General features: G+C 40.5%; 1 protein-coding gene across 2 annotated transcripts in view; it reads left to right on the top strand.

Moving 5' to 3' along the window:
* The first annotated feature begins 685 nt into the window (after positions 1-685).
* The window catches only part of scai (suppressor of cancer cell invasion), a 29804-nt gene continuing 8078 nt past the window's right edge, over positions 686-22411 (top strand). The window contains exons 1-15 of one of the 2 annotated variants that reach the window (XM_041960408.1): positions 686-937; positions 2293-2417; positions 10813-10908; positions 11256-11342; positions 12394-12492; positions 13373-13469; positions 15331-15429; positions 15744-15896; positions 17758-17859; positions 18903-19004; positions 19398-19476; positions 20716-20815; positions 21144-21225; positions 21553-21625; positions 22141-22314. In XM_041960408.1, the coding sequence (XP_041816342.1) occupies positions 2311-2417; positions 10813-10908; positions 11256-11342; positions 12394-12492; positions 13373-13469; positions 15331-15429; positions 15744-15896; positions 17758-17859; positions 18903-19004; positions 19398-19476; positions 20716-20815; positions 21144-21225; positions 21553-21625; positions 22141-22314 (1450 nt within the window). In that variant the 5' untranslated portion in view covers positions 686-937; positions 2293-2310. Of the gene's footprint in view, positions 938-1858; positions 1960-2292; positions 2418-10812; positions 10909-11255; positions 11343-12393; positions 12493-13372; positions 13470-15330; positions 15430-15743; positions 15897-17757; positions 17860-18902; positions 19005-19397; positions 19477-20715; positions 20816-21143; positions 21226-21552; positions 21626-22140; positions 22315-22411 lie in introns of those variants that run through there. The other variant, XM_041960409.1, reaches the window with a different exon arrangement.

The following is a 22411-nucleotide window of genomic DNA, read 5'->3' as shown; positions in this document are numbered from 1 at the left end:
TCTTTAAGTTTCACTAAGAACAATGGTTTCTTTTCATAATTAAAAACAATAGTACAATTATCGTCATGATTTGAAATGAACTTAGAATGAAATCAAGTCTTAACTACAACCCCGATTCCAAAAATGTTGAGTATTTTTGAAAAAGGGACAACAAATTGTTCTTTTTTGACAAATACTTAATTGAAAACAGTAGAAAGACAGTATATTTAATGTTTGACTTCATCAATATTACCATTCACAATACACCATTTATAATAGTAAATTATTCCAAACAGAAACCTTTTTCTTATCTGCGTCTGCAGAGACTTAAAGAACAAACAGGCACAGTACATAAAGTACATTGAGGTTGTGGTTGTAAAATGTGTTTTATTAAAAATAACTCAGAAAATGACCTTTACAAACGTATCTTAAAATGAACGAATTAATATTAAATGAACTGCTCAAGTACAGGAATCCAATTTTATTTTGATGCATGTAAATATTTTGGTTGGATTGTTGCTCTGCCAGTGAAGCTCGACTGTTGGAATTAAAAGTCGATGTTGTCATGCTGGAGATCACGCACTGTAACGGGGCTCAGCCTTGTATGAAATGTTGGGTAAGCTTTTATTTTGATAACGTTGACCCGGAAGTAGCTAGCCAGTTGTAGTGGAGCAGAGCCAGCGGCTGTCCTCACCCTGTCTCCTCTGCCTCCTCCTGCCTCCCTGCCTGTCACAGGACACCCACCTTTCTGTCAGCGGAGCATTTGAGCCTCAGCCGCCCGCAGTCCCGTCCACGCTGCTCGGACACACGGCTCGTTAGACGGCGGTCCAGCGTCGCCTCTTCAGTGAGATGCCAGGAAAGTCGCGCTTCGCCGACAGAGCTCGTCGCGGCTTTCGCTCCGGTTTTTGAGAAGCGTCGCCGCGGTCCTCCTGTTCATTAACGCTAGCCGGCTGTCGAGGTAAGGCGGAGCGGGAGTTACACAAGCAGCCGCTGCGGCCAGGCTGTGCGACCTGTCCGAACGGACTCTTATCAGCTACCGCTGCTCTCCTTCGTTATCCAGACAATAATTATCCTCATGTTTGTTTTGTTGCGACGTTAACGGAGCGCCTTCCTGCCTGACATTAGCCGATATTGGCGATGATAGAAATGTGATAACGTTAGGTGTAGAATAAGATCTTACGAGCCCGTTCAGCTTGATTTCAGGAGTAACGTTGGCTAATTGGATAGATTCATGCTAACCGAGTTCATTACTGTTAACATTAGTTCACATTACAGCTGCGTTAGCTAATTACAGATATTAAATAGAGCTAATAATGGAGAAACAACAGACCAGCTACCCCTGACCGACTCCTCATGCTTTATATGCACATGTGCTGTCACGTCTGTCACACACACACGTCTTCATGCTTTTATGCGTCTTGTCGCGCATCACTCATCTCAAGGTTTTGTCTCAAATCACTGCGTCCGCTCATTTTTCACCCTAAAGAGACTCAGCTTCAGTCCTGCATGGAAATGTCTGCACACTCATTTCTGCAAAAAATCCTGTCTGTTGTTATTCATATCTACCTGTCCACACACACACACACACACACACATAGCCCAAGCCAGGCAGGCCCTTCTTAATGATAACATAGTGAGCAAGATGAAGGTTTTTAGAGTACTGCCTTCTTTACAGATGGTACTCATGATGTACAGCAGCTAAAGGTTATCCTGCAGATTTTCTCTGGTGTCACACACTCACACACACACACTCATCAGCATCTCCTAGGGCTGGAACCAATGAATCTATAGCCCGTCATTTCCATGGCTGAATAAACTTAACACTGGCTGTAAAGGATTTTAACAAGGCGCAGCATCAGCTGAGCATAGTGACTCGACTGTGAGCCGCCTTGACCTGATTGTAGCTCCATCTTAGCAAACCGGAGGTTGCAGCGACTGTGAGAATGGAATCTGGCACAGCTCAGGTCAGCCTAAAAAAAGGTGACCATGTGACACATTTCCTCCGTAGTTTCTTATTTCTATCCATATTTAAGTAGGACGACTGTAAGATACTGAGATATCTGCAGCCAGTAACGTTTGTTTAACAATCAACGTGTTAGATATGGGAGGGTTCTTGTAACTGGTTGAAATGTCTCTCTCTTGTGAGACTGATGTAAAGAAGTCATATGTTCTCATTGGTGCAAATAGTACTTTTGTCTGGTGTGCCACTGTATAAAATATTTTTAAGCCATTTTAATCCAGCCTGTGTTTTTTTTCTTAAATGCATTACCTCTCTGCAGTCTTTATACAGCATTTCTATTTGTTTATAATCAGGTGTGAAAAGTCAGTGTCATGACTGGAGCTGAGACTGAGGATGATATTCCATTAGGCGAAAGGAAGACTGTCACAGATTTCTGCTATCTCCTGGACAAGTCCAAACAACTCTTCAATGGGCTAAGGTCAGTTTTTACTTTGTTGTCTTCTGTCTGCTGGACTGCATTTTATAACCAAGCATTTACTTCCAGTGCCGAGTGGAGGAAAAGACATGTCGTGCACAGGAATGATATGTAAAGAATCCAACTCAGCATCCCGAGGAGGTACGCTCATATCCATGGACGTGCAGCACATGATGTTCGTCCAGTGCCAAGGATCAGTGCCAGTACAGGAAGTAGCCTGTACCTCATGTGCCCTGCAGAGCGACAGAGATTTATGAGTTTGGCCGATTTTATTGCCTGATATTGCCCCGTCACAGATATAACAGGGCTCCTGTCCTGGAAAGCAGATGGAAAATGTGAGGAAAAAGTGTCCTGGAAAATCTTGGGTTGTCCTGGAAAATTATTTCAACAGGCTATGTATCAGAGCTCCGGAAAACAGATAGCAAGCTAAGTTATGTTCAGGATCATATTAACATTCAAATGGTAGTATATAGACCAGAGTACTTTGAATAATCTGCTCTCAGTTATGTGGTGGAAACAAGTCACATCACATGATAGCACATGCAGGTTGGATGACTTTCCAACTTAACTGTCTGAAACTCCAAATAATGTAAATGACATTATCCTTCAAGTGTAAATATATTAGTCCCTGCTGACTGATAACTGTGATAGTTTTATTAGGTTTCTTTCTTCCCAGCTTGTTTTAAACAGGTGAACCAAGTTAAACTCATTTGCATGTTCGGTTCAGGTGCTAAGCTTGACGTTCTTGTTTTGCCTGTGAAGGTTTAAGGTTTGTGATTCAGCTCTGGCTCGGAGCAATGGTTTCAAATGCATGCTCAGCATTGTTGAGAGAGCTGGATAATAATGAATGGGAATCTGGAGTCACAATGATGAATGGGAGCGCAACTATATGTGAGTCAAACGCCAACTAAATCCTGGCTAACAGCACTTTTGTATTTTTCCAGCATCATCTCTTCAAACGCAGATCTGATTTGTTAAGGTGAAATAACATGACATGAAATGTTTAACTGTTGTAGTGATTGCTCACAGTGGGTGTGATGAGCTCCGTTAAAGACTCTACTTAATATTACTGGTAAAAGGACTAAAGCATGGTGTGATAAACCGACAAGAGTCAGACAAGGCAGACTCCACTCTGAATCATGCATTTCGGGACGTAGAGTTCAGTCTGGATTTGTCAGTTGGAAAAACAGATTATTCATTCAGGTTCTGAATTAATAATAATGATGCATTTTATTTTCAGAGTACGTGGCAAGTATAGAGCACAAAGAGCTTTCCACATAAAATACAATGATGGAATACTAAAAAAAATAATAATATAATAACAATATAACAACTAGGCAAGACATTTGCTTTGTAATATTGATTGATAAAAAAATGATAAAAATATTATAAAGATATATTTGTATAGTTTCTTAAATCGGACCTCCACAGAGAGGAACATATTTGTGTATGGAGAGAAACCTGTCTGTTATACCAGCTTCCCCAGTGGGAAACTGGTATATAAAATAATTCTTTTTTATTGCCACAGAGGGAAAATGTGCTGTGTTACAGAGGGGGTCATGTAATACTAAGAAGAATCGGTTTAAAAAAACAAACAAGCAAAGAATTTAGTCAGTAAAACAAGGCAACGGCATCCACATTATTGTGAATAGGGAACATTGGTATTGCATTGTTTAATATACGCTGATATTGCCCCTCAGTGGATATGTCAGTTTCAGTGTGTGTGATTTACTGGGAGCAGTGTTTATTGTGAAGTCTGACAGCAGCAGAAGGAAGGAAGGAAGGACCTGTAGTATGCCTCCTTCACACACTGCAGGTGGAGAAGCCTAACACTGAAGGAGCTGTACTGAGTCTCAAACGGAGTATTTCTGTTTGGAGGAGTTTTTGTCGAGGTATGGGCTCATTCACTGATAGCTGAACTGTGGGTTTTGTATTGAAAAGTAATTCATAGTTCACCTGTTCTACAGAAACAGATACTCACAGAGGATCACAAAGCTTGCCTATTGGGTGGGGTTTATTTTCATTGGCCAGCTGTTGTGTCGAGTCCCAGAAGTGGAGTTTTTATTTGAGATCAGGACTCATTCGTCGGTAGTTGAACTGAGGGTCTTGTACTGAGCACTGACTGCCTCTTATGGATCTTTCATGTTTTTAGGAGTCTGTTCACATCGGTATGGACTCATAAAAATAAGATTTATTTTGTAAGAAAGTGAAATTGTGAAACAATAATGGGTTATTGTCAAATGTTCTGGACCTCTGACCTTGAATAAAAATCAGATGCAGACCTTTGAACAATACGTTCGAGAACCCCTGGTGTAGAGGGTGAAGGGGATGGGAGCCCATGCTGCAGACAACCATGCCGAACTCACAATACTGTTTTCTCACAAGCTGTGGTTGCTTGATGAGGTTGTCCATGATCCATGCTGTGAGGTGGTGATCCACCACAGAAGCATGGGCTCTATGGTATTGATGGCAATGCAAAAGTCAAAAACCATGATTCTCACAGTACTCTTTCCAGGTGAGAGAGGGATCTATGACAGCATCATCCACCCCAGTGCCATGTTGATAGAGGAACTGTAGTGGGTCAGTTGATTGTCACTATAGCAGGTGGAGATTGACCAGGACCAGCCACTCCAAGGTCACCAGCCTGTAGTTGTTGAGATCCTTGGGGTGCAGAGTCTTTAGCGCTGGTACCATGGAGGATGTTTTCCAGAGTTGTGGCGCTCCAGCTTCAGGCTCAGGTTGAAGTGCGTTCATGTGTTATTATCCCACACAGCTGGTCTGCATGGGGTTTGAGAAGCCTAGAGCAGATCCAGACCCTCAGACTTTCTGGCCTTAACCCTCCTGAGTTCTTTCCTCCTCCTCCTGAGTTTGTTGTGAGGGACAGTTTTTGGGTTGGAGGGCTGTGGTAGCTTGCTATCTTCAAATCTATTGAAGAAAAAGTTTACATCGTTCATCCTTGTTGCTGCCCCTCCAGCCTCCACTGATGTCCCGTTGCTCCAGCTGATCCTCCATCTTCCTCTTATAGTTGTTTTTTCCCCTCCCTGATTCTCCTCCTTAGCTCTCTTTGCACATTTTTCAGCTTCTTTTTATTTCCTGACCTAAAAGCTCTCTTTTTTTCCTTTAGGAGAGCCTTTAGTGAGGAGTAATCCAGGATTTTTGTTGGAAGACCACCACACTGTCCTGTTGGGTACAGCATTTCACATATGTCTCTTTGATGTTGGCTTAAAATATATCATTTTTTTGTCTCTGGTGTAGCATGTGTAGATGTGTGGGGTCGTTTAGAGAGTGTGCTGTGACTATAAGAAGTAGCTTTCAATATTGTTAATCTTGTCATGACAGTCAACCCAGGTGACGTGAGCTATCATATGTTAAAATAGAGTCAGGAAATATAACAGCGACGTCACCAATGATACCTGTCATGCTTATCATACTCGTTTGCCACATTAGCTCGTTGAATAAGCACGTAGCTACTTTCACACTGTGTCAGCTGAGTGGAAGCTGATAATAGGAGCATAACTGATACGTTTCATGTATTCACACCAACCTGTTTGTTTGGACTGGTTTTCCACCGAATACTTCAAAAGTTAGCATCCATCTCTTGACTCTGCATCAGTCAACCATGAGTTAATGTTTCTGACTGTTATACATTGTTATAGGCCATGTTGTGACAGATCCACCTGAAATCCAGTGTCTTTAGTTAAAACAGTCATGGTGGACTGCTGAATTCCTGACAGTCCCTAACTTCTTGTTACGGCTCATGAAAATATGTACCGGTAATTTTTACACTGTGAGGTATACAGACTTTGAATTTTGTGAAAAAGACCACTGGTATCAGATTGGTACTTAGCATCTGCAGATACCCTTATTTGAGATATTGGAATCAGTGGTGTAATTTCCAGTCTTTGTTTAGCCTGGGCTTAGCCTCTGTAGCCACATAGAAGCTACTGCAACCTGACAAGGTAGCCTACAGGCACTACTCAGGGCTGGAAAACCTCTGCAAACTCCTCAGCTTTTTCAGGTAAAAATAATCATTTAATCGATAGTTTTATTTACAGCTGAAATTCACATAAAAAGATAGAATGGACTATCAATCAAACATGAGGCATCAAAGGACAGAGGTTAGTGAATAGGCAAATGCAACATATTGTAAAGATTAAGGTCACACAGCTGAATCATAGATTTTAGAAACAAATTATTTTAAAACTTGGACATTGAGGGAAGTGAGGGGTTGAGTCTCTGCATGAGCTCAAACTCTCCTCTTTCAACACCTCCGTCCTGGTGAGGAGTGGAAACTATGTGTTACTCTGTGTGTTTAGTCCCATCAGCACATATTTTTTTCTTTGCCCACTTAAAGCACGCATCAAATCCTGCACCTAGCTGTGCCTTTTTCCCCATAACATTTCATGGACATTTACTGATGATAAATATCCAGGCAGTAGACTTTAATTGCCATTCTGTATTGGCTTTAGTGGCACTACAGTCTCTTCTTCAGGCAAAAGTGTTAGAAACATAATAGCAACATATCCGCATCACTGCCATGAATTCACTCATACCCATTTATTTTTTTTACTACTTTCCTGATCTGGAAATTGAAACGTTTTTTTTTTTTTGGTGATTATGCAATTGAAGCCATTAATAGCTGAGCATCACTGACCTATTTACACCATTTATAGGCCAATTGTAATAGGTTGTGAATTTATTGCCACTCGGCTATCATAGTTATACACTGCATACTGTCACAAATTTAATTTTTCAACACTGAATAATAACTAACAAAAATGAATCCAGTAATGTTTCCATCGTTCGTGCTCTCTGTCAGTGGATTCAGTTGTAGTTGCTTTTCCAGTGTTGCTGCCTTGAATCTTAAATGATGTCCTTTTTACCTGTTTTTCTAACGTTTGTGTTTCTTCTATTCTAAAAATATTCCAAGGATTTCTTCAAAAAATGATTCGCCATTGGTCCTGTGTCAAGGAAGCCACTTTTCTCCACCTCCTTTTTAACAGGTTTTTAATTGCTATTAATAGTATTTGAACAAAATGATCATTGGCTTGTTAGTGCAGTGTTTCAGAGAAACTGCAGAGGTGCCCTACAACTCACAGGGACCACATGTCCTACTGTTTGTTGTAGTGCTTTACATACCTTTTCCCAAAATACAATTACTTACTCACATTTCCAAAGTGTGTTTAATTATTTATTTTATTTTTTTTGTGGGGATTCATGCTCTGTTCAACATATCTAACGTCTGTGTGACTGCTTGCTTTCCACCATGGCTGAGATTTAAAAACCTACCCATCATTGCTGTATTTTGTCTAAATATTGAGCTCTCTGTCTTGAGTATTTACCATTGGTGATCAGTCTTTCATATAATGGCAGCATTATTCTTTCATCTATATTAGTTTCCTGCTGTTATGAACTGGATCACATTGTTTACTTCCATGGGGGGGTCTGTTTTCTTTTCTGACTTGTAGTCAACCTAGAATTTGCTTGTCTGCTTATCCTTCTCTCAGATATTGTCAGACTTTCAAAGCACATCAAGCTGCCATCCTCTTGCTGCCCGTTTAGATCTCTGGTCATAATCAAAAGCTCAAATGCTCAAATATTCCTGTATTTTACATATTTTAGTATTCTGAACCAAATTAAACAACAAATTAAATTCTACACATTTCAACCATGTTATTACACCATGACAAGGAGTCCAGTATAAAAGGACTCAGAACTATGGGATGGCACAGTATGCTGGATTTTTTTTAGACCAATACTGATATCAATATTTTGCTGTTAAAAACGATGTAATCAATAGTTTTTACATAAACTCATGACACAGACAGTCTTGATACAGATGCCTTTAATTTGTTTTCTAATTAACCCAGATACATACTGAGTGGGACATTTTATAGTGAAAGGATCAACTTGTCAGTGATCTCTGTTGGACAAACTGTAATGCTGGCACTAAGTGCATCTGCCTCCCCCTGTTTTACTGAGCATTTTCAATTTTCACATAAGAAAAAAAAAAACCTGACTCAAACACCAGAAATGTGATTAAAAAGCCAAAATATTGCAAAACAAAGTTGGAGAAGAGATGGAAAAGTTGGTGTATGGGATGAAATCAAAATGGGACAAAGTGCAGTGGAAACAAACTTAATGAATAAATCAGAAATGTGGAGAATTAGCTCCACTCCCATGAACCAAGGTAGTGGATGGAAACACTATAATTTACATTTTCTTTTGCGAATTATGTGGAAATTCAAGACAAAATTTGCTCCACTTTTGGGTGGACACTTGACTGCCATTTCTAAACAACCTCAAACCTAGTTTGACATTTCTGTACTGCAGCTCCTTTTTTTCATGTTACTTATTTCTTATTAGTAAACAGACAAACGTGTGGTGTCATGTTCAGAGTTCACACCTGTAAATTTCATCTATTTGTGGGGAGTTTTGTTTTTTGGTGTTAAATGTATTAAATATTGAATATGAGAAACTATTGAAATTCCAGTTAATCTGGACAGTACTCATGTTTCTACTAGAGCTTCAGTTCATCAGTGTTATGCAGACCCATCTTACCTGCTGAGAGAGCGTTAGGTTGAGAGGTTGTGATTAGAGAGTGGAGGAGAGACACTTGCTCAATTGCATTGTGAGATGTTGAGAAAGCAGCTGAAAATGCCCGTCTCTGCAGCACAGTACAGACTGTTTTTAGCTCACCTGGTGCCTGGAGAGGAAAATAACAGGTTTGCTTCCATCTTGAAACTTTATCAGTCTGTATCAGTGTTCTTATGCACCATGCTTTTTTATTATTTTCTTTTCCAAACCAAGTTTAAATCCTCAGATTGACCCTTAACTGACATTTCAAATTATTATTTTAAGTGGCTGTGATATGGTTTCAGCAGATATCACAATAAGCTCTGCAAAGACTGTAGAGCGCAAACAGACTGGCCATATGGTGCAGCAGGAGCCAGTGAACCTGTCATCTGGTGGTGAGCCAAGCAGGACGGTACTGACAGAGAGGAAGAGCAGGGCCAGCTCCTGAGCTGGACTGATAGACACATGCATAGAATGAGAAATTGACTAGATAGATAAATAAACTGCTCGCTGTTTTTTACCCCGTCACGCCGACATCGGTACATTCTGTTTGTTATGATCTGAGCTGGGGGTGTCACACTGAGTTTGCGGTGTATTAGTCAGAACTGATGCTGCGTTCTCGTCATGTTTGAATCACTGCCAGAATGACTTGGTCATGAGCTAAAAACACCCATTTTAAAGGGCTCACAAATTCCCAACATGTGAAATGACTGAAATAGAGAGACACCAGTTCTGATGTTTTTCTTTAATTCTCTTTTTTTTTTCTTCCGCTGATCACTGGGCTTACATTTAAACCCTGGTTTTACAGCAAACAAAAAAAAAAAAGAAAGTGGGAAAGTAAAAGTTTTTTCTTTTCTTTCTTTATTATTTGCTGACAATAAAAAGAATATTGGTAAAAATATGAATAATGAGAATATGATAGGGGTAAGTATTGTGAGAAATGCTTTAATAAATGTGCAGACCCATAATTAATAGATAGTATTATTGTTTTGTTTGTACTATCGTTTATTGTGCCTTGTGGATTTGATCAGTCCATCAACAGAACATTTGCAACAGTTTCAAGAAGATGTTAATTTAAGTAAATTAAGATGCAAAAATGTCAAAGATTAAAGACCACTGGTTGCTGCTTTTCCCTATTTGATAACCTGGAAGTGAATATCGTTTGAGTTTGGTCAGATTTCTGAAGCTGTCATCACACATGAAAAAAAAAGTTTTAATCAAAACTCAAAATGTTTGTTAGTTGCAGCCGTAGTAATAATAATAATAATAATAATAATAATCCTGTCCTAACAAAATTGTCACATGGAGATATTATAATTCTGATGTCTGAATAACTAGAAAAGTAGCTGTGATCGATATTTTCACTGTAACAATGCATAAAATAACAATGTCAGCGACAATGTGACAAAATGGAAGGTGTCTCTGCTAGTGGTGAACCTATAGAAAATTGTCATCTGGACCTGCAGCTGTCCAGCCCACAACCCCTAACCCAACTGATTTGGTGGTCACCGCCCTCGTGGTGTTCAGCTTAAAAGGTGTTCACAACTTGTCTCTCTTGGTGGCCAAAGAATCTGTTATTACAGGTTTAAATATTTGAGAACATCGATTCGTTTGTTTAACTACAGGCTTTTATACTAGTAGACTGCTAAAAACACTTAACTCAGTGGGCACTATGAGTAAACTTTTGAACTTTTTATCACAGGGTTTTTGAGTACTGGCCAGTGGCAGTCGTAATGCAGATCTGTTTTTGTTTTTTTAATTAATATGATATTATTAATTATACTAACAGCATGTTTCTGTTCTGTTGTGCTCTTTGCTACAGAGACCTTCCTCAGTATGGACACAAGCAGTGGCAGTCCTACTTTGGACGGACGTTTGATGTCTACACTAAGCTGTGGAAGTTCCAGCAGCAGCACAGGTTATTTCCATCTCTTATTAGTTCACAGTGTTTTCCAGGTTAGAATAGGTGGATGAACAGTGCCATGTCTCAAGAATGTAGCTCAGGGTAGAATCGGCAGTCAAGTGGAGGGAAGCCTTATGATTCAGTAAACTCACAAATTTATTCAGCACCAAGAATGAGGAATTTAGATGTGATCCATCCATGTTGCCATATTCCATCAAATATGATGAAAATGTATCCAAGTTGTTTCTCAGTTCATTAACTCAAAGACAGATGTGATAGGTGATTTGTGTCACAGTGTCCTTTGCCAGATGTTCTATTTCTTTGTCCAGTGCTCAGTATTATATGTTTTCATTTATTGACAGGCAGGTTCTCGACAGTCGGTATGGCTTGAAGAGATGGCAGATTGGGGAAGTTGCATCCAAAATTGGACAGCTTTACTACCACTACTAGTAAGTCAATTATGTCTTGATCTTGCACATCCCCAAGTACTTTGCCTCACAGTCTGTTTGCCTCTTTTGCTTCAATCTGATTGAAGTAAAATCACAAGGCTCCTCAATGTCCAGCCAGTCTGAGAGGCTGGGGTGGTCGGTTTTCACATGCAGAGCAAGGACTTAGCCTAGGCGTTCTGGTGCATAACAGTAAACACAGTAAGAGAAAGGAAAAAGAGGGAAAAAAAACTGCAAAGGTATGTCAGAAATATGAAATAGTGAAGATAAAATATGAAAGCTATATTGAAAAATGTGTATATCTGTTTTTCAAATAAAAAGAGCTGTACTTAGTTTGAAGCAAAGAGGATAAAATGTTAAGCAAGGAATGTGCAAAGGCTCACAGTATAAAGCAGAAAGACTATGTGCAGTGTACAGGGTAATAATGTAACATGTCGAGTCAGATATGTATATGAAGGTTAATGACAGTGAAATGTTTGATAAAACACTGTTCAAATTACAACTTTTCTACATTTATTCATACAACTTAAACATTTCTGTTGCCCATGTTACTTCCTGTCCCCTCCTGCTTTCGGCTGCACCACACGAGCAGGTCGACTTTGGTCTGACTGTGCCAAAGTACCTTATTTGAACGAACCTCTCACCTGTTTGTTCCTCTCCTCCCACCTGTGCACCAAAATATCACACAGATGAGCAAAGCAAATTTCAAGGTCCGGGAAATACCACATGGTCAGAGTGGCATGTGCTGCCAGTTACAGGCAGCGTGCGATTTAGCCGTGCATTTCTGTGTACGAGGACTCCACGAGCTTGAAACACGACTTTTCTAACTTATGTCTTACTGCACTTCCAAATAAAAGAAAAAGGAGATTTTTTTTAAAGCAATAGTCAACCTGAAGTTTGACTGGAAATGAATGCTGTATGTTATTCATTGGTTGCTTGCTAAAATTTGTAGATTTGGTTGAACACAATCAAAAGAAGCATGTTGAAATGATGTGAATGTATTGAAACTCCAGAGATGTGAATACACCTTGCTCGTTCTAATCTTGATTGACAGCCTTCGTACCTCAGAAACAAGTTACCTGAATGAGGCCTTTTCATTCTACTCAGCCATCCGTCAGCGCTCCTACTACTTTCAGGTCAACAAAGAGGACAGGTGAGCTCCAAAACATATTTTGTTGAACTATTGTGACTTACACCTTCAGGAAGTAGATGTATTTTGATAAATCGCTTGGACATTTAGTTTTTTTTAAGATTTCTTTTGTTTTCTGCTGTTTTAAAAATGGAGCCAGATTACACTTTTCTCATTATCATTATCCTCTGTAAATTATGGATATGTTCAACAAATTTAAAGTCTAAGGTAAAAGGATAGGATGGCGCTATTCTACAGTTTTGTTATTGTCAACAAATCCCATGGAAATGCTCGCTCGTTTCTGTCCTCCCTATCCTATCGATCGCCCTCAGCCACAAGCTCATTGGTTCCTTCTAAAGATGGCCATCTTTAAAAAAATGTCAGAAATAGGAGTTTATTTTTGAAAAGTAATTTTCTAATGCCAGCGGCCACTCTGCAAACATTGCTCTAACGGGATGAAACAGTGTGTTTGCTGGGGACTATTTTCAGTGGCGGATTAATTCACATTTGGTGAAGTCAAAATAAACTACAATGTGTGTTCATGGCGATGAAGGAACATCACCCAGTGCAACGGTGTGGTTCACTGATGTGTCTTTAATAGTTTTATGACAACAGTCATGTCTCTGTGGCACAGAGCTTTGATACACACTATACACAGTAGTAGGATGCATTCAGTGTTGGTCTGGGTCTGCACATTGGATTTGTTGATAACAACAAAAATATGGAAGATCGTCAGACCTACTCTTCAATTTCTCAACCACAGACTCTGGCAGGCAAAGCAAGATGATCAGCTATGTGTAGAAACATGCTAATTGTAGGTGAGGCCTTAGGAAAAATGATTGAAATGTGTCATTTATGTGGATTTCTTAACTAGTTCATATTCTCCTCTCTTGTCTTCTGTCAGGCCAGAGTTAGTAGTGAAGAAGCTTCGATATTATGCTCGCTACATAGTCGTGTGTTTACTGCTGAACAAGATGGACCTAGTCAAAGTTTTGGTGAAGGTATGGAAGCAAGTTTTTACAACTAGAGCATGCTGAATTATCAAAACCGTGGTTTGAATTAAAACAACCCTGGCTTTGTGATGAGCATGGGGCGCCGCATGTAGCATTCATAGCATTTATTTCAGTGTCTCACTAAACGTGTCACTATCAGCTTATCTGACAGACCAGCACCACCTCACACTTTAAAGTATGAGAATGGGATTCCTGTAGGAGGGGCAGAAATTTGTCTTACTTCAGAAGATTTTCCTGCACCCTAGCACACCACACAGTCTTATTCTGAATTTGATGCCAGAAACACCATGAACCTCTGTTTTGGGGTACCTTTTTGATACAGTGGGATAAACAAAAGAAATGCAGAAGAAAAAAAAATGTCATGGTGACTTGGTTTCTGTAATTATTTTGAGCATTTTATGCCTTTATTTATTGCTTTTTATAGCTTCCAGACACCAGGGCCCCTAGTGGTCATAAATCTTACTGCCAAAATTAGCAGTCACCAACTAGCATATTCTCAAATATGAAATGAATAAAATACATTTTCCATTAAGACAATTGCAGCATATTTCTAATTATTTAAGAGCAATCAGTGCATGTTAGGCTTTTCACAATTAGTTCAGCTCTCTGAAGACCTCAGGGTCCATCCATTGGTGCATAGGATTATTCCTGTGCTCAGACATGCGGTGTTTGGCCCTGTAATAGACACATTTCTGTGGGAGTATTGAGACAAACCAACTTCACTGCTTTCACGGTTTTTGTGTGATCCACCACCATCTTAATCCAGTGTGGCTTTCCCATCGTAGGAAACCTTAACACTCCTGAAAGGCCTGACAGCATGATCTAGCTCATGGACAACAACAACTGACTGAAATCGCACATAAGAAATTAATGTTGCACATTTGCTAAGATGTAAATCTACTTAAAGTATATTAGGCAGTGTGAACCAAGACTACTGAACCAAATACCTTGTACTGGTTCAGGATGAATACTTGTAACATTACACCCCTAACACACTGTGTTGCATGGTAGCCTCTGTGCAAATGCATCTACGGGCAGTGGTGTAACTCATTGTTTCTGAGAGAAATGTAGCTGCCACTGTGCATGTGTAAACAGCTGATCCATGCCGAGTCTTGTTGAGCTTTCCATCCCCCATGCAGGCGATTTCCCCAGACAGCAAATCCGCTTCCAAGATCTGAATACCGGGAACTTTTATCTCTCTCAGATGGATGACATGCACATCACTCCACAGTATCAATTTGCCAGCCTGCAGGTGTAACTGAACACAGAACACAGCTACCCTTGACCCCCGATGAAGGCCACTGTGGTCATGTTGTCATTTCTCAGCTCACAGCTATTAGTTTGAGGGAGTTATATGGGCATATTTGACACAGCTTCTCCAAATACATCATTCACAGTCCTCACAGTGACATGTTTTCTGTCAGGAAATATGCTCATTTCTCAGATGGTCACAGAGACTGCAGTCGCGCTGTGCTGTGTCCTCATGCCACATTTCCACATGCCATGCATGTCCATGCCAAGGTGACATGTGACACTGGAAGCTCCTTGTCTTCACCTCCTCATTATAACCCAGCATGAGCTGCTCTTTGGAAAGTGGACTCAACAAAACAACTGTTCGAGTTAGAATTTCCGGGGTGTATCCCTTGGTGAGACGTCGAAACTATCGCAGTCGCTTTGATTGCAGCTTCCACTTTCCCCGTCCAGAATACTGGGGCAAGTTAGCCTGCCTCATGAAATTTGTATGAGACCTTATTTCATAAATCTAGCACAAGTCAAACTTTTGCAGTACGATGAAAAAGTTAATTTTCATGACCCCGTCTGGAACTTCATGCCTGTCTGCTACCTCCAGGAGTTATCTGAGGAAATCGAAGATTACACACAGCGATTCAACACAGAGGACCAATTGGAATGGAATCTGGTTCTACAGGAGGTGGCAGCTTTTGTAGAGGTAACTGAGCCTCCAAAATGTGACATAACTCAGTACTTTCCATGTTTTCTTTATTACTATCCATCACATTTTGTTTGATTAGATTGTCCTGAGGTCCACTGACTTCTTGATGTAAAAAAGGAAAATAAAAATGGTGTTGTCCTGAACAGGGCAAGACAGATTGAGGCTTGAAATGAGTTACTGAAAGTAAAACCTTGATGCAACATTTCATATTTCTGCACTGACAGCCAGGTAAACAAACAGGCTCTTTTTGTGAGTGTTCTGATGCCAGGCACATTGGATCAGCTGTCCTCACCGGCGTTTCTCTCCAACAGGCAGATCCAGTGATTGTTCTGAATGACAACAATTCTGTCGTCGTCACCAGCAATCGGCTGCAGGAGGGAAGCGTGCCTCCACTGGAGCAAGGCATGGTGGTTGGGCAGCTCGTCCTTGCAGATGCACTAATCATCGGCAACTGTAACAACCAGGTTTTAACCCACTAATTCTAATTCACACCTTCTAACACTGCATACACATCAACGCTGTTCTTGACCAGTCAAGCAAACACTGAATGCCTTGTTATTACCTGCAGCTCTGTTGCCCCCGATGTTTCATCTGGTTTTGCTCTTGAATTGACGGTCTCATGACTGTATGGACAAAGTTTGTCTGTGGCGCAGTTGTGTCATCTTTGATAGATATGCATGTCCTAATAATTAACGTTGCATGCCATGCACTGCTCCACAACATGTAGTCATGTCCTGTTTCTAAGCACAGACAGTAGTATAGTGACAACAGTCATATTAGAACGTAGTAACTTGAATGTGATTTCTTTGTTGTAAAGCACTTTAAGCTGCATTTCTTGTATGAAAGGTGCCAACAACCCTCACTGAAAACAGTGAGAGAGGGTAAGGATTGAAAATACCAAAGTGTTCTTGCAGGGGGCCCAATGTTTCATTGTCAGCTTTTTGTGTGCTTCTCTGTCCTCTGACTGATACACAGATCAGCATTTTTACTGCGATCATAACAGAAAAACTAATGTAAGACTGTGGAGAAGGAAAGTGTTGACCTACAGTTTGTAGTCATTGGCCTCCTACCAGAGCAAACTCTTCATTCATATGAACATTGGCTAATTTTGACGACCAGTCCTGGAAAGATTAATTTTAATTACACACATTTCATGTGTTTTAATACAAGTCTGTATGGAGAATTAACGTCATTTCTGTGTGAGGTAAGAACTCTGCCACCAAAGCTCAGCTCTATCACGTCCCCTCCCCATGCACTTGGGGTTAGGCTACAGATTTGCCTCATACATGAGTAAATGAAGACCTGGTAATACCACATGTGTGGACCCATTTGTTTCTGCTCAGTGGCCGAGATGGACAAGGAATTGTCACCCTCAGTTATGTGAGGAGGGGGGAATCTTCAAGTTTTGATCACCATACTGGCGGGGTTAAAAAGCAGCACTAGCTATGTGAGTCAGAATTTTTCTGAATTTTGGCCCCTCAGCTGTTTTAGGAAGTGGTGAAAGTGACGTACATGTGCAATAAGCCTGTGCTCAGGGTGTGAGGTTGACCCATCTGTCTTGACAGGATGTAACAGGCAGGGCCAGGTACCATTAGTATTGAAAATGCTAGCGCTAGCTAGCTTGCTTGGTTAGCAAGGTCCATCCATAATTTCCGTTAACTGTGATATTATTTGGGATGCTAATTTGCCAGTGAAAAACAGGCTTAAAACAAAATGTCCTTCCTGGTAGAATTGAAGAGCCGACACCTCAGAATGTCTTTCGGCACTTCTACATTGGCTTGACTTCAGGCTATATTTTGCTTAGCTCTGGTTATGTCAGATTTTTTTGCAGTTGGTTCATTAAACAAACAGCCAGCAGCGGTGCTGATGCAGCAGACTGTAAGCTGTAGTTTCCCCGGCAGACGCACCTCTTTGACTGCCTCAGTTCAGCCATCCTGGCCTGCTGCTGCTTCTCTTAAGGGCGCTGCCATCGAGGCATTCGTCATATGGATGTGGCCGTGGTTCAGCTGAACTGGGTTGGAAGAACGATAGAGGCGACCCGGAGGCTGCGTCCACTTCTTTTATACACTATGCATTTAACAGGTTCTCCTGCTTTGGTAGTGCCCTCTGCTTCTTATAATATCTGGCTGACCAAAAAACTAAAATTCCAATAAAACTGACTTGGTTAATATTGGTTTATACATTTTCTGTTCAGTTCTTATCATTATGGTGGCCCGGATTTGTCTGCACATGCCCACATTTTGTCAGCTCACAAGCAATTGTCTTTTTTTTCCACAAATCTCTGTATAGTCAGTTGAAGTCAGTGTTGTTTTCGTCCTTTTGCAGGTGAAGTTCAGTGAGTTAACCATCGATATGTTCCGAATGCTTCAAGCTTTGGAGAGAGAACCTGTAAACCTGGCCACACAGACCTCCAAACAAGGAACATTGGTGAGTGTAATGTCATGTCTGTGTGTAAAGTGTTTTTTGATTGAATTAAGGCTATAAGACAGAAGCCATCAGCGGCTGTGATACAGCTTTTATATACATATGTGTGTGTGTATATGTATATATATGTATGTGTATATATGTATATACATACATATGTACAAATTTACGTATGTTTATATGCATGTACATACATACATATAAACATACATATACAGTGCGTATGTATGTATTAGAGAGAGAAAGAGATCTATAGATGTTATTGATCTGATGCTGGGGAAATTCACAACAACAGCAGAATAAAAAGGAGAAAAGGTGGAACAAATAGACAATAAAAATATACAAAGTAAAATCAACAACAGATAAAAAACATATAAAATAATCTATAGAAGGCTATGTACATTATGTTCAAAAAAGTATGAAAAAAATACATATTGCACAGATGTAATGACAAGGATATGAGGACATAAAGTAACAGTCGTGCAAAAAGAAGGTTTGGAATGTGAAATAACTTCAGCATGGTGCCACATTAAAGGATGCTGGAGTTAAACAGTCTATATATATCCAGTTAGATACAAATCAATCTATATGTATATGTGTGTGTGTGTATATACGTATATGTATGTATATGTGTATATGTATATATGTTTACATGTATATATATATATATATATATGTGTGTGTGTATGTGTATATATTCTATCTCTAAATTCAGAGCACAATATTCCCAACAAGGCAACAGTAACCATGTTATGTCTCATAATTAATGCAGTCTCTCTCAGGGCCAATCAGTAGCAAATACATGTATGTCACTCTGTTTTGTCCTGTAATAGCAGCCCTGTAATTATGCTGTTGGAGTGCTGAGGGAGATGCGTTACTCCCTTAAGAGTTGCATCATTCCCCTCAGGTGTCTGACTAATTCTGGGTGACAAACATGATGAACATGTGAAAACAGAATCACCTCTGGAAAGTCTGGTGAACCTGTCTTACACAAAGTAAACTTGAACTGAAATATGAACAGTAACTTCTAAAATATTTCTCCGCAGGAACCCAATGAGAAGCCAGCAAAAAGAGAAAACCCTCACAAGTATCTGCTGTACAAGCCGACATTCAGCCAGCTTTTTACGTTCTTGTCTGCCTCTTTTAAGGTCAGCATTCACTTTAAGCACAGCTTTTCTCTGGGTTAAATATCTCTTCACTTAATGGTTAATTGTTAGACATTCAAAGTCACCACAGTATCTCATCCTGGAGTATAACAAGTGCTGGCTGTGACATTGTTGCTGCCATATTCATGTGGTCATCTGAACGTTGCATGTTGTCTTACTAAGAACTTTAATTGTGACAAAGGGTTAAGTTGTTTACTAACTGGGGAAGGTTTTGATCATTTGAATCCATATTTGAATAAGTTGTCTTCTGCAACCCCTACCCATTTTTCTATTTTAATCTAGAATTTCATGTCAGCATTTAAATCACCTGTAGCACCTGCATCTAATGTAATCGTGTTACTTTGCTACCATATCTTTTTCCCCTCATTGCTCCAGGAATTGCCTGCCAACAGCGTTTTGCTTGTCTACCTGTCGGCTACCGGAGTCTTCCCAACTGGGCATTCAGATTATGAAGGTAAAATGCTAAATAATTCAATTCACACAGCTGTGTGACTGTGGGAGTGTGTGTGCGTGTGTGTCAATACCTGGTTAGTGGAGGGTGTTGCTGGCCGCGTATTTGGCTCCTACATTCAACCCCCCATCACACTGTGAGTATCAGCATCAGTCGTTCTATGAGCAAGGAATTATTCAAAATGATCAAGTAATGGAAGTCTTTGCAGGATTATAATGATATAGTATGATTATTTGTTTGTTATTCTATTATCTCACATGCTGCACTGTTCAAATGCATCCATTCTGTCACAGTAGGGTCTCAGTCAGTTTGCAGGGTGGTGTTTGTGATGTCCTCTGATCCATCAAAGAGCTGCCCCAAAAATTCAGCAGACTGTTTGTGCAGTGCTCTGCATTATCTGCGGCCCCCCTGCACATCAATATGCACCTCTGACAGCCAGTAAAGCAGAATCCTCAGCACAGGAGGATACACCATGTGTGTGTTTAGTCTGATGAAATGCTGGAGAAAAGTGTTACTCAGTACTTGCCGTTGTTCTTCATTCAACCTCTTTCGCCATTTAGCAAGTGAGCAATTGGACTGTATCGTTAGCATTAGCTTCTACCACATTAGTGTGCTCTCCTACTCTTTTAGTGTTGATCAGAGAAAAGTCTCCTCTTCTGTAGGTGGTGAGACGCCAGAGTAGCTCCTTTAGCAGTCTGTTTAAAGTCTGTTGTTTTCTGGACATTTCTCACAGCAGTTTGCTTCACTGGCTCAAACGTGTTGACAAGAAAGGCGAGTAGATGAGACGTGTTTTGATGACAGCTGCTGCTGTCTTATGGCGGTTGTCATCCATAAGTGTTGCATTACCACCATCTGCTGGATTGTAGCAGCTTCACAGTGCGCACTATTTACAGTGTCCACTCAAAGTGATCCCATTCACAACATCGTCTTTTCTATAACCCAGAACCCGACTTATCTATACTATATCTCCCACTGTAACTCGCCTCTGTCTGGGTGACAAAAAGACTTGAACAAACAGATGAAGCCATTTAAAGTTATTGCAATAAGAGTTTCTGCTGCTAGTTCAAGTGTCTTATATCTGTTTCTGGAAGATCGTTGTATCTGGTGCACCTGCTAATGCAATGCAATGATGCTAACTAATGTAGTGTGCAGTGCAGTGAAATATCTGGTCTGTATGTCACTACCCACCATGTCTTTCCAAGCTGAAGCAATTAAGCGTTTATCTTTGAACGTATCCTGAAGGACCGTATGATTTCGGAGGAGTTCTCACAAATACGAATAGAGATGTGGTGAACGGAGAGATGGTGCAGAAGAGGAACCAGGCCCAGAAAGAAATGCACTGGTGAGACATTATTTATCTGTCCAGTATATGTATTATCATTTTTCAAAACATTTTAAGAAAAGCTAAAATTTTGCTATATTTCATAACAACAGAAGAAGGTTGTTCATGCCTTTAAATGTGATAGTGTACCCCACAATTCCTGACACTTCCTGTGTTCACAGTCAGTTGACACATTAACCCAAGAGGGAAATCAGTGGAACCAGTCATTTACTCCTGCTTGTTGAGACTAATGACAAAAAACATCTATGCGGCTCAGTCTGATGTCTCACAGCACCATGCAGGGAAAGAAACGCAGGTTCCTGACATCCATGTGTTTGTAATATTGCAGCCTTCATCCAGGGGACTTGTTCCCTTTCACCCGGAAGCCACTTTTTGTCATTGTGGATTCTTCAAACAGCACAGCCTACAAGGTGAGTGAATGGGTTAGGTTACCTGAAAAAATAAGAAATAAAAAACACCTATATCCAAGGTTTTGTGCCTGTGGTGGTGGTGGGGTTAGGAACAGTAAACAGTAAAAGCAGTAGATTTCTAAAAATGTTCTTTCATATATGAGGAGCGATACATTTGCTGAAACTAACTCTCAGCTCCGATGTGGTATTTTACTGTTCCAACATGTGGGACTAACCCCTGCCTGCTCCATGTCTCTGATCTGTCCTGTTTATCAGCATAAGCATAAGATGTGAACGTATGTCCTTATGATTAATGGGATTTCTTGTGTCTTTGGTTTCTCCTGACAGAATTTCACAAATCTGTTCGGCCAGCCTCTGGTGTGCCTACTATCACCTACAGTATATCCCAAGAGTGTTCAAGGTGTGTGTCACAATAGAACATGGCATTAAAGGATAAGTGTGGTGATAGCAATGTCTTAGTCTGTCTCTCAGGGTTTTCTGACTTCCCTGTCTGTCTGTCGCTCTCAGCTCCAAGCCCATTGGTTCCTTCAGAAGGCGCTTTAACAGCTCATCAGTGTATAGTTTCAAGTTTGAGGAAGCTCAGTAATTTCTTACATCAGATGGTCACTGTAGTTTTTAGCTAACAGGAGGAAACAGCACATTTGTTGGGGACTGATTAATCCACATTTAGTGCTGTGGTGCTCATTTGGGACAGCAGCACGGTGTTCGTCAAAACTTAGATCTAGAAGTTAGTGTTTCTGTATTTCCTGATGTGCTTCCATTTTTTAGGTGGACTTTTTTTAATGTATCGGGTGGAGTCGGTGAGGGTGCTGATTTCACAGGGTTGTCAGGCACTGTGTTCATGCGATATTGGAGGGAAAACGTGTCTCATGTTGTCACCTCTCACCTGTGCCGTGTCTCTGCCGACCCGTTCAGATCAGTCTCAGCGTGGGAGTCTCTTCACCCTGTTCCTCTACAGCCCGCTGCTGGCTTTCTCCTCGGTGTGCGGCTTAAGCAGCGTGCGACGAGGACTGTGGGAGAGGGCTCAAGAATTTCTTCGCAAAGTCTACCGTGACATTGGGCAGATGATAACTCGCTCACGGACCATAGGTAGCATTTCTGCCGTAGATTCTCTCACCTCTGCTCGTATGTTATAAAGATTAGAGTGGACTGTGAAAAATGTGTGTTCATACAGCACGTGTTTTTA

The sequence above is a fragment of the Chelmon rostratus genome, chromosome 19 (assembly GCF_017976325.1).
Source record: "Chelmon rostratus isolate fCheRos1 chromosome 19, fCheRos1.pri, whole genome shotgun sequence".
NCBI classification, from domain to species: domain Eukaryota; kingdom Metazoa; phylum Chordata; class Actinopteri; order Chaetodontiformes; family Chaetodontidae; genus Chelmon; species Chelmon rostratus.
This window is presented reverse-complemented; position numbering and strand designations above follow the sequence as displayed.